Source organism: Malaclemys terrapin, chromosome 5 (assembly GCF_027887155.1).
Source record: "Malaclemys terrapin pileata isolate rMalTer1 chromosome 5, rMalTer1.hap1, whole genome shotgun sequence".
Taxonomy (NCBI): Eukaryota; Metazoa; Chordata; order Testudines; family Emydidae; genus Malaclemys; species Malaclemys terrapin.
The window spans coordinates 80,241,970-80,255,355 of record NC_071509.1 but is presented as its reverse complement, the minus strand read 5'-3'; the positions used below and the strand labels follow the sequence as shown (position 1 = coordinate 80,255,355).

Below are 13,386 nucleotides of genomic sequence, written 5' to 3'. Positions count from 1 at the left end.
CCTTCTCTGCACCCGTTCCAGTTTGAGTTCATCTTTTTTAAACATGGGAGACCAGAACTGCACACAGTACTCCAAATGAGGTCTCACCAGCGCCTTGTACAACGGAAGCAGGACCTCCTTATCCCTACTAGATATACCTCGCCTAATGCATCCCAAGACAGCATTGCCTTTTTTCATCGCCACGTCACATTGTCGACTCATAGTCATCCTGCGGTCTACAAGAACCCCTAGGTCCTTCTCCTCTTCCGTAACTTCTAACCAATGCGTCCCCATCTTGTAACTAAAATTGTTATTAGTCATCCCCAAATGCATCACCTTACACTTTTCACTATTAAATTTCATCTTATTTCTGATATTCCAATTCACAAGCTCATTCAAGTCTCCGTGCAGGATATCCCTGTCCTCCTCCGAATTTACAACGCCTCCCACCTTCGTATCATCCGCAAATTTTATCAGCCCACTCCTGCAATCGGTTCCGAGGTCAGTTATAAATAGATTAAATAAAATGGGTCCCAAAACCGAACCTTGAGGCACTCCACTAGTAACCTCCCTCCAACGTGACAGTTCACCCTTTAATACAACCCGCTGCATTCTCCCCAGTAACCAATTCCTTATCCACTTCTGGATTTTCATATCGATCCCCATGGTTTTCAGTTTAACCAATAATTCTTCATGGGGTACAGTATCAAACGCTTTACTGAAATCCAGGTATATTAGGTCCACCGCATTTCCCTTATCTAATAAATCCGTTACTTTCTCAAAGAAGGAGATCAGATTCGTTTGGCACGATCTGCCCTTCGTAAAACCATGTTGTAATTTATCGCAATTGCCACTACCCTCCAGGTCCTCCACTAGTTTCTCTTTCAGAATTTTCTCTAACACCTTGCACACTACAGATGTTAGACTAACAGGCCTGTAGTTACCCGGATCACTTTTTTTCCCTTTCTTGAAAATAGGAACCACATTAGCTATTCTCCAGTCTAACGGGACCACCCCCGAGTTTACAGATTCATTAAATATTATCGCTAACGGGCCTGCTATTTTCCGCGCCAATTCCTTCAATATTCTCGGATGTAGATCGTCCGGTCCTCCCGACTTAGCCCCATTAAGGCATTCAAGTTTTGTTTCTACCTCGGATACGGTAATCCCCCATCCCGAGTGCCCCTCTATAGTGGTGCTAGTATCCCTAATACCTTCATTGGCCTCATTAAACACCGATGCAAAATATTCATTAAGATATTGCGCCATGCCTAGATTGTCTTTAATCTCCTCTCCGGCAATAGACTTCAGCGGTCCCACTTCTTCTTTCTTTGCTTTCTTCCTATTTATGTGGCTGTAAAACCTCTTACTATTGCTTTTAATTCCCCTCGCTAGGTCCAACTCTACACGGCCTTTGGCCTTTCTCACTCTATCTCTACATTCTCTGACTTCACTTAGGTACATTTCCTTACTGATCCCTCCCCTCTTCCACTCTTTAAACGCTTTCTGTTTTTTCCTAATCGCCCCTTTGAGTCGGTCGCTCATCCAGCTCGGTCTAAATCTCTTGCTTAGTAATCTTTTTCCCTTTTTTGGAATACAGGCCTCCGACAGCTCATGCATCTTTAACTTAAAGTAATCCCAGGCTTCTTCTGCTTTTAAATCCATTAATACGTTTGCCCAATCCACTTCCCTTACCAGTCCCCTTAGTTTGTTAAAATTGGCCTTTTTAAAATTATAAACCCTAGTCTTTGATTTAATTCTGTTACTCCTTCCATGTATTTTAAACCGAATTAGCTCATGATCACTGGAGCCCAAATTGTCCCCTACTACCACTTCCTCAACAAGGTCCTCACTACTTGCTAGAATCAAATCTAAAATGGCCTCCCCCCTCGTCGGTTCAGTTACCACTTGATGGAGGAATTGATCAGCAAGCACTTCTAGGAACATCTGAGCCCTGTTATTGCTACTAGCGTTTGTTCCCCAATCTATATCCGGGAAGTTAAAGTCCCCCATAATTACACAGTTTCTGTTAGTAATTACTTCTCTAAACACATTAAATAGTTCCTTATCCATATCCTGGGTCGATCCCGGCGGTCTATAGCACACTCCAAGCATTATCCCCGGAGAGGCTCTAGTAGTCCTATTACCCAGTGTGAGTATTGCCCAGACAGACTCTGTGTTATCTAATCCATCCACTATTATTTCTTTACAGTTTATTTCACTATTGACATACAAGGCCACCCCCCCACCTTTACCCTTGTTCCGGTCTTTCCTAAACAGCGCATACCCCTCCATACCTGTGTTCCAGTCGTGACTGCCATTCCACCACGTTTCCGTTATTCCTACGATATCCGGTTTCAGTTCCTGGACCAAGAGCTCCAATTATAGTAGTATATAGAGTACATACTCTGCACACCCCTCAGCATGAGTAGAAGTAGCAGTGGAGACAGTGAGGTATTGCTTAGGCAAGTAAAGACATGTCTGAACCCTGTGGGTATATGCATAGTTCTCTATATGCCCGAGCAGTGCCTTCCCTATCTACATTGCTGTTTTTAGCAGCATAGTGTCCCACTGCTTCCCTGCTACTGGAGTCTTTCCTCAGTGCAGGGAAAGGCTCCAGCAGCTGGGAAAGACTTTGGCAGAGGGGAGGCAGTGGGGGAAAAATCCAGCAGATCCCCGCTGCCAGAGCCTTTCCCTGCTCCCTTCCCACCCCACCCCCCGCCAAAGCCTTTCACCCTACCTGCAGCAACCATTGATGTGCAGTGTAGACATAGCGGTAGTGTTCAGATGCTGTGGTGATGGTAGTGGTATGCATTTTTAGAGTTCAGAGATGGACTCTCAGTACTAGAGAGAGGCAGGCAAGATAGGCAGAATGATAAAGAAAAAAGAAAGGAAAAAATACTTGATACTCCCTTTTCTTTTCTCCTTGATTAAAAAACAGTTGTAAGGCAGTGCACTCACTACCAGTAGTTCCCCCTTATGTCAGGATGAGAGGCTGTAAGCAGTCCACGTCTGTGGTGCCTCCTGCTAGCTATCTTCCTCTCTCCAGGTCTTCTGTAGCTCGGCCCTCCAGTCAAGTCACATAAAGTTCTGTCCTTTTCCGGGGTAACGAAAGGTCCAACTGAAAGTCTAAGCTAAACATCCATTTAAACATTGTGGAATCTCCATCTCTGGAGATATTTAAGAGTAGGTTAGATAAATGTCTATCAGGGATGGTCTAGACAGTATTTGGTCCTGCCATGACGGCAGGGGACTGGACTCGATGACCTCTCGAGGTCCCTTCCAGTCCTAGAATCTATGAGTGTATGAATAAATAATAATTCTAACACCCCTCTCAGGCTCCACTGAAGTGTTCTTATTGGCCCTCCCTGATGGCCTCCCTGCAAAGTTCTTCATTTATCACTAGTTGTCATAGCATTTTTTTCCTCATAGTCAGGGCTGGCGCAACTCATTAGGTGACCTAGGCAGTCGCCTAGGGCGCTACAATTTGGGGGGCTGTGACCGTGGCGGTATTTCGGCGGAGGGACCTTCCACTGCCTCGGTGGGGGCAAGCATTTCGGTGGTGGGACCTTCCACTGCCTAGGGCGGCAGAAAAGCTGGCGGCACTCCTGCTCATGGTCTCCCTTCCCCAGGGACTCTGGTGGCTCCTCCTGGCGATCTCCCTGCTCCTTGTAGGCCCTAGCTCAGGGCTTCCCCTGCAGGACCCTGTGCTGTTCCCCTGTGGGTCTTCCTACCTGACTTCCTGCCTATTTAAGTCCTGTCTCAGGTGTCTCAGCCCCAGAAGCTTGTCCCTGCTCACTGTGGGTTCTCCTACCTATAGCAGAGTCCTGCCTTCTCTGTAGGGTTGCCAGCTTTCTATCCACACATAACCGAACACCCTTGCCCTGCCTTTCCCCTCCTCCGTGGCTCTGCCTCTGCCCCACTCCTTCTCCGAGGCACCTCCCCACACACACTCACTCCATCCCCTCTTCCTCTGTCACTCACTGTCCCCACCCTCACTCACTCATTTTCACTGGGCTGGCTCAGGGGTCTGGGTGCAGGAGGGGGTGAGGGCTTAGGCTGGGGGGTGCAGGCTCCAAAGTGGGGCCAGAAATGAGGAGTTCAGAGGTAGAAGGGGGCTCTGGGCTGAGGCAGTGGGTTGGGATGTGGGAGAGGGTGAGGGCTCTGGGTTGGGGCCCGAGATGAGGGATTTGGAGTGCACGAGGGGGCTCTGGGCTGGAGCTGAGGGGTTCAGAGTGCGGGAGGGGGCTCTGGGCTGGGGGAGTGGAGCTGAGGTGTTCGGAGTATGGGAGGGGGCTCTGGGCTGAGGCAGGGGGTTGGGGTGTGGAAGGGTATATGGGCTCTGGGGTGGGGGTGTGGGTTCTGGGGTGGGGCCAGAAATGGGGGGTTCAGGGTGCAGGAGGGAGCTCCGGGCTGGGGCAGGGGGTTGGGGTGCAGGGGACGGACGGACTGGAGATGTGGGTTCTGGTGTGAGGCTGGGTATGAGGGATTTGGGGTAAAGGAGGGGGTTCTGGGCTGGGACCGAGGGTCAGAGGGCAGGAGGGGAATACAGGCTGGGGCAGGGGGTTGGGGGCATGGGAGGGGGTCAGGGGTGCAGGCTCCGGGTGACGCTTACCTCAAGCAGCCCCCGGAAACAGCAGCATGTCCCCCCTCTGATTCCTAGGCGTAGGCGCGGCTTTGCACACTGCCCCATCCACAGGCGCTGCCCTGCAGCTCCCATTGGCTGAGGTTCCTGGCCAATGGGAGCTGTGGAGCTGGCACTTGGGGCAGGGGCAGCATGTGGAGCCCCCTGGCTGCTCCTATACCTAAGAGCCAGAGGGGGGACATGCCACTGCTTCCAGGAGCTGTGCGGAGCTACAGCAGGCAGGGAGCCTGCCATAGCTCCACTGTGCTGACCAGACTTTTAGCTTCCCGGTCAGCACCACCAGCACCCTTTTCAACTAGCCACCTGGCAACCCTACTTCTCTGCAGCCTCTCCATCCCTTTTTCTTGTTCTTTTTTTCCGTCCCCATGGTGAAGTAGACTTGATTGGATAGTCTAGAGCCACCACCAACTATAATTCCTAAATACTGGGCAGTTTATCTTCTCTTGTGCTGCCCTGTGTCTTTCAGGTTATGTAGCAACTGCTTTCTAATACTACCCCATTTCTCTCATATTTTCACTAAATAACATAATGTAACTTTTGTTACCTTGAGCCATTTAAATTCCTCAGAAAACTTTTCCCTTTCTTTCTCAACCCTCACGTACCCATATAAGAGAAAATTGAACATCTTTTATCTTACAGCATGCACATAATCCATCTTTGTGTTTATTCAAAAATATTTTTGTTTAAACCATAATGGCCAGTTAGTACTGTAAACAAAATCAATTCATTTTTCCTATGCAGGCCCTGAAGGATGTCGCTATTCTCAACTCCAGAACGAAATTCAAAAAACATCTTCTTCCTCTTTTTTTTATTGATCCAATTTTTTTGCCATTTTTCTTTTAATTTTTTCTGTACTAGGGTTTTGAATTCCAGTTTACTGCAGGTTATTATCAGTCCTTCCATTCCTACAGACCTTTTAGCTGCTTTGTCCACCATTTTGTTTCCTGCTATCCCAATATGTGCTGGGATGCAGGCTAATGCTACATGTATTCCCATCTGTACTGTTGTTAGAAATATAATTTAGTTGAGTAAATCACTTCTGCTTACAGAGACTCCCTTTTTTATTGCCATAAGGCCTGATATTGAGTCCAAAAAAATGACCACCACTGCTGGGCATACATCCCAGATCCAGTTTAACACCAGCATTGTTATTACTAGTTCAGCTGTCATGACAGCTACAAAATTGGATGTTCTTTTAGATGTACTAATTCCTAATTTTCATATACAATATGCTGTCCCTAGTCGTCTTAGTTTTTTTTTTTTCCTTTTTTGGACCCACTTATATATAGTTGACAAAACAACCCCACTTTTGATCTATATACTGGTATACTTCATTTTCTATACCTATTGTCTCCTTTTTACACACAAATTTATAAAATAAATCTAAATCCACATTTAGACATGTTAATTTCCATCCATAACTATTTTTCCCATGACTAACAGTTCTGACTTCATTCAACTTTTCCTTGTCTTTCAACTCCACATTCACTCAGATGGCAGCTGGAGCGCTAACATTGTGTGCTATAGGTTGTCTATTGAATTCCCAACAATCTTCATATATTTATCTGGTACTTCCATCTTCGCAATTCCCATTAACTTTGGCCCAGAAAGGTAGGTCCAATAATTTCATTTGTGGTGTAACGGGCATTTCACTAGCAACTATCTGTAGCACATGTATGTGTTGTAATAAATGCATCATGCACAACTCATAGTTCTTGTGCTTGTATTAAATCTAATTTTTAAAGTGCTGATTTTGTTGCCCACCCAAAAAGCTTGGCAGCCTTAGTCGATAACTGGTCTGATTAAGGCTCTGTATACCATCAGTAATGTTTTTTCTTATCTGCTTTCCAATTAGTTCCAGCAATACTTTTAAATAGGTTGATCCTTCCTTTGCATTTATCTTTAACATAGTCTATATGTTCTTTCCAAAATAATTTAGTATCATATATTAGTCCTAGGAATTTAAACCTTTTAACTATATCTATTTGTTCTCCATACAGATACAGTTTCCTTTCCTTTGTAGCTATCCTTTTTGTAAAGATCAATCTTTTGGTTTAGCTATGGAGAACTTGAAACCCCATGTATTTCCCAAGTCTTTTCTGCCACCTCAATATTCCTGCTCCTAACCCATACAACACAATCCCTAACTGAGTTCTCCTCTCTATTTGTATAATCTTTTCCTAACCCTTTCACAGATTGGATCACTAATTATCATTAAGTTGTCATATTACCATCAGATGGAGGTTAGCTGCTTGGTCACAGGCAAAGGTGAGCCTGGCTTGCCTTAAAGGGCCAGCTAGCTTGTGACACCAAGAAAATTAAAAAGAGAAAACATTTCATTAATACTAGTCAAAGTCTGAGAAACAAATCAATAAGAAGTCAGTTAATTCTGAAATTAACTCAACCTTAATTCTACCCCTCCACATATGCCCCAAAACAGTGATACTCAGACTGAGGCTCGCCAGACCCAAGTGGCTCTTTAATGTGGCTTCATTGACTCTTTGCAGCACATGATATTAATTATCATGTGTGATTTAATTATTAACCAATCAAGATGCTTTTACTATGTTACCAATTGTAGTTGATAAAATAATAGTACTTGGTCAGTCATTTTGCTGTGAGAATTATTTTTTTATATATATATATATATATACATACCTCTACCCCGATATAACGCGACCCAATATAACATGAACTCTGATATAACATGGTAAAGCAGTGCTCTGGGGGGGCAGGGCTGCACACTCCAGGGGATCAAAGCAAGTTCGATATAACGTGGTTTCACCTATAACACAGTAAGATTTTTTTGGCTCCTGAGGACAGAGTTATCTCAAGGTAGAGGTGTGGGTATGTGTATATATGTATGTATGTAATATATATAATATTTCCCCTGACATACAGTTTAAATATGAATATATAGTACTATAGTAAATGAAACAATGAATTCACACTACTCTTATTTTTGGGTAATGTTGATTGCTAATTTGGCTTCTGAACCACTGAGGTTTGGGTTTGAGTATCACTGCCCTAAAATATAGTCTCTGTGGTCAATTATCATCATAATTAATACTTGGGCAACATCATCTTCTGTTACACACCAGATTTACATAAATTCAGTTGAGAGCAGATCTCAGCACATTGTGTTTCATAGATTCATAGATTCATAGATTATAGGACTGGAAGGGACCTCGAGAGGTCATCGAGTCCAGTCCCCTGCCCGCATGGCAGGACCAAATACTGTCTAGACCATCCCTGATAGACATTTACCTAACCTACTCTTAAATATCTCCAGAGACGGAGATTCCACAACCTCCCTAGGCAATTTGTTCCAGTGTTTAACCACCCTGACAGTTAGGAACTTTTTCCTAATGTCCAACCTAGACCTCCCTTGCTGCAGTTTAAACCCATTGTTTCTGGTTCTATCCTTAGAGGCTAAGGTGAACAAGTTCTCTCCCTCCTCCTTATGACACCCTTTTAGATACCTGAAAACTGCTATCATGTCCCCTCTCAGTCTTCTCTTTTCCAAACTAAACAAACCCAGTTCTTTCAGCCTTCCTTCATAGGTCATGTTCTCAAGACCTTTAATCATTCTTGTTGCTCTTCTTTGGACCCTTTCCAATTTCTCCACATCTTTTTTAAAATGCGGCGCCCAGAACTGGACACAATACTCCAGCTGAGGCCTAACCAGAGCAGAGTAGAGCGGAAGAATGACTTCTCGTGTCTTGCTCACAACACACCTGTTAATGCATCCCAGAATCAGATTTGCTTTTTTTGCAACAGCATCACACTGTTGACTCATATTTAGCTTGTGGTCCACTATAACCCCTAGATCCCTTTCTGCTGTACTCCTTCCTAGACAGTCTTTTCCCATTCTGTATGTGTGAAATTGATTTTTCCTTCCTAAGTGGAGCACTTTGCATTTGTCTTTGTTAAACTTCATCCTGTTTAACTCAGACCATTTCTCCAATTTGTCCAGATCATTTTGAATTATGACCCTGTCCTCCAAAGTAGTTGCAATCCCTCCCAGTTTGGTATCATCAGTTTGGTGTTGAAGGACTGCAGTCAAGATTAATGGGCATATGCTCTAGACGGATCTGCCTACTATTTCAGTTGACTACATACAGACCATGAAAGCAGAGAGGAGAAATGTGAGTCAGATAACACAGATGTTCAGGGATAACACAGCAGAAGCAGAATGAATATTTCATTTATTCTCCTCCTCTCCCTAGTTTTAGTAAACAGAACCATATATTCTTCTACACATTCGACATTTGCAGTGTCAATGAACAGAATGACCCAGAAAGCATCGATGTTTACCCAGGCTGCAGTGATCAGCATTGTTATTGGCTTGAATTGTCTGTAGCGGTGATTAAAAAAATGAATAATCAGCATATTATTTACACCCAAGAGATTATTCTTTCTTGTATGTGACCTCAAGTGTTATCCAGAAGACCTGTTTTTGCTGAGTCCTAAAAAGCTGATATTAAACATTTAATTAAATAAGGCACTAGAACACAACAATATACAGTGCCACTACCTCTATCCTCCTGTTTTCTATGTTTGCTGTTTTGTGTGTTTGGTGTGTAGTTTTGAATTTGCAATTTCCTCAAGCAGGACAAATGGAAACTGTATTTGTTTAAGGTGTTTTGTAAGAAAAAAAGTCTAAAAAAGCCTTGTCACCAAAACCAGATTGTATTTAATAGGATAAAAAGTAGCAATTTCCATAATTGTGCTATAGTCAGACAGGAAATTATCAATTTTTAAAGAAATAAATTCCAGCTTGCTTTTGTGCTTGGAATACTGTTTTTTACAATATACATGGAATTTATAAATCAGCCGTTACGTTTTCTTTCTGAAATAATTATTTTATGAGTGTAAACCATATAATACATTATTACATTGTATCACGTTTTAAGGTAGCTTTTGGTATATCAAGTTTTGTTAGTGATTAATAATATGAGATATATTATATCTAGAAATATTGTCTTTCTCCATTAATTAAAGTGTGTGAGTGTACATGTTTGTAGAACATAAATATGTAATAGGTTTCAAACAAACTTTTACAAATCCATGCTGTTTCATACAATTGATCTTTCTTTGTTTCTATCAATTCTAGTCTGCTCCCAGTTTTCAAGAGGCGTCTTCGCAATTTTTGGATTCTATGACAAGAAGTCAGTAAATACCATAACATCATTTTGTGGAACTCTTCACGTCTCCTTCATAACTCCCAGTTTTCCGACTGATGGAACACACCCATTTGTCATTCAGATGAGACCTGACCTCAAGGGAGCTCTTCTTAGCTTGATTGAATACTATCAGTGGAACAAGTTTGCATATCTATATGACAGTGACAGAGGTAAGATACAGTACAACTTATCAGTATAGTTTTTGCTAGATGTACCTAATTGAAATGCTAAAGCAATATTACAAAGACAAGCAGAGCAAGGAGAAATATTTTTCCTCTTGTGCCACTTTAACAATATAAAACTCGTGTCTCAGGAAAAGAAGCTTATCTGACTGCTGTATATGGTCAAAGAATAAATGTGTTTAATTGAGAATGAAATAGTTGCAGTATAAAATAGAATTATGGACATGTGCTAATAAGCATTGATGCAAGTGTAATAATGTCTTTGGAAAATAGTTCCCATAGAAAATTTATTTTAAAATGTAAGTGTTTTAGAAAAAATGCATCTTAACATTTCTCTATTTTTTAAAAAATTAGAACATTAAAGTTACACGTGCCATACCAATTAAAGTTAGAGAACTAAACCAAATTTCAGTCAGTTCATTTCTTCTACCAAACAGCAACTTTAAATGCAAATCCCCCAACATATAATTCACTGCTGCAGTCTCATAGTTCCAAACAATAATTGTCCAATTTTTGAGGATCCAGAACTTCATCTCATCACAAATCCCATCCACCTAGAACACCACTCATAGGTCCAATTAGACTTGGTGGTAGTCAAGGGCATCAAGGTATGGTTCAGTCCCACAGAGTCACTTCACACAGGGTGCAGAAGCTGTAAGTGGGGATTACAGAGCAAAACAGGAACTAAAGAAAAAGCTCTAGCACTCTAGACACAACCCTTTCCTCTCCCCCTCTGTTGAATTTGACTTACAGTACCAAATCAAAAGTCCACTACCCATGGCTCAGATGACCCACTCACTCCAGGCATGTCCTGCACAATTCCTATCTCCTTTCAAGATTATTTTTATTACAGTACTCATATTATTTTATACAATCAAAACAAACAATTTGCAAAGTTGGAAGGTGGCAGGAATGTTAATTAATTGTATTTGGGGGTTTTATACAAAGTTGAAAATGGGAAGGTTTTTGACTATCTTTGTTGGAATTCCACTTTTTTATTTGTCTCCAAGTGCTCCTTACTTTTTCTTCATCTTCTTTCTGTTTTCATTTTGTCCTCTATCTTTGAAAGCGAGTGTGTGGTGGTTCTTCAGTATGTTCATGGACCAAAAACTTTGCTTAGGGTTGCCTTGCCGTAAATAAATGTGCAGAAAATGGTCAAGATGTAGTTAGACTTAAAGGATAGTTCAAATTTACCCTGGCATACCATTTTTTATCAAGCAGTGCAGTGGGCTTTACCTACTTACCTTCAAATGTCACCACCTTCCACTGGTCTGGTCTGCATTGTGTTGCTCAAAAAAATCAAAAGGGGCTTCTTCAAGGCACGTTTATGTTTTTGTTGTTTTTTAAGCCCTGCAGTTAGGTAAAGTAAAGCTCTCATATGACCTCTAAAAATGACTTCATGTCATGCAGTATGATCCCTGAACTTGGACTTCTCTCAGATTCTCTTCAAGTTCACATTTGAATCAGAAACGTTCTTTGTCTTTGCAGAAAGGGCAAATAGTTTATTCAATCAGCTAGCATTGCAGTGTGTGCCAATACACTGCATGTGATTTCTATTTAGGAAAATTCTTCAAAGCACCCATTTCTACAGTACATCTTACTGTCAGCTGTACTGAAAGGAGTAAATAACTAAGTGAAATAGTTATATATTGCCACATTTTGGTTTTGCCATTTTTTGTTTGTTTTTTCACCCAAACCCTAAGGCACTCAAGTAGGGAAGGTGATAGGTGCCATTTGTAAATCTCTAGGGGCATGAATCTGCAACACTACTCAAAATGTATTACTCCTGGAGTTTTCTCATTGATTTTAATGGAGCTACCTGCAGAGTCAAGTACTTCTCAATGTCAATAAATGTGGCAAAATTGGACCTTAAGTGAGGAAAAGCCATTTTTCAGCTCAAAACACCATCACCTCAGTAACCAGTGCCAAGGAGGTGTTTATAGGTTTTCTTCTACTGTGGAAAGAGATAAAACATTAATAAAGTGAACTAATAGCAATTACAATTCAATTACTTATTCTGCAACAGTGAGTTTATTACTACAGCTCCAGTACCTTTGTTAGGGACCAATCTTGTGAAGTGCTGAGCTCTCTCACATCCCATTCCATTCACCGTTAAGGATCAGACCATTATTTAGTACAGTACTTGCTCTCATATGGATTAATCACATCTTGTTTTTTAGTGTTTTCTACCTTCTATACCCTTTTGTGTGTGTGTGTGCATTGTCTGTAATACTGAGTGGTAGCAACTAGAGTTTGCCTAGGTTGAGAACGGAGACAGTGTTAGAGGATTCTATCTGCAGCCAAATTACTAATTCAAAAAAGAAAATGCCAATCTGACATTTTATGCAATTGCCTCCATTTAGTCCTCCCATTCAAAAGATCACTGAACTATCTGTGCTCATTATGAGCACTTGAGGATCAGAAGTGTTTTTCCCCAAGTTCTGAATTAGTACTTGAAGATTTAATATACTAGAACTAGGCCTCATGCACTCTCTCTTTGCACTTGGGGCCACCCTAACAGCTATGCAATGTCAACATAAACACGTCCAGTAATAGGGACAATATGTCAGATATATGTCCATATGTAACCATCTCCTTGCTCCAAAAACTAAACTCATTGAGGGAAAATGTCATTTGCTACATTTACTCAGAAGGATTTCATGGAATGAACATTGTCTGAGTCTCATCAGAGGTGATAATGTTCTACATGTATAAGTGTCACGAAAGTGGGTTATCAAACACCTCTTAAGGCTGAAGGGCCAGAAATCTCGAGATTTCATGTATGAATCAATACCCTAATTTGCATTTTGATGACTGTGCAATAACAACCTGAATCATTTATCCATTTGAATGAAAAAATCACCACCCTTTTTTCTCCCCTCTCTTTCTCTCTAGGTCAATCATAAATACTCTGATTTTTCCTTAAAAGTAGAGGAGGCCATGGGAGTGACTTGTGTTATGAGAGAAGTCTAAATCTCTATGTACATAGTTAATAGATAAGGTCCAAGTAGATGTAGTTCCTGAATTTTGCAGGACAAGTAAAATGTCTTGTTGTGTACTGCAAATGGCTTCGTCTGTGCAGCTTTACATCAGTTTATAACAATCTGAAAGCCCCTTGGAGGCAGCTATTGATGATGAGGGAGCTCAACTTTGTGTCCCTTGTTGGACCTAGCCACCTTTCATGTGCAAATCATAGCCAATACAAAAGGCACTAAAGTTGGATCAAACCTTTTAAAAAATATATATAAGTATAATCTATCCAGTGTAACATAAAACTATGCTACACAGTGTGTGTGTATGGGGGGGAAGTTAAATATCTTGTGGGATTTCACTGAAGAGGTCAGAAAGGATTGGGGTGTAAACCCAAGTGTCCTGGCTAAATGCCAGCCAGGAA

The 13,386-nt window shown here is 41.7% G+C and overlaps 1 protein-coding gene across 6 annotated transcripts in view; it reads left to right on the top strand.

Moving 5' to 3' along the window:
• GRIA2 (glutamate ionotropic receptor AMPA type subunit 2) overlaps window positions 1-13,386 on the top strand; it is a 128,369-nt gene that overhangs the window by 45,557 nt on the left and 69,426 nt on the right. For all 6 annotated transcript variants that reach the window (XM_054029316.1, XM_054029317.1, XM_054029321.1 and 3 more), the window contains exon 3: window positions 9,741-9,980. In XM_054029316.1, the coding sequence (XP_053885291.1) occupies window positions 9,741-9,980 (240 nt within the window). The remainder of the gene's footprint in view (window positions 1-9,740; window positions 9,981-13,386) is intronic.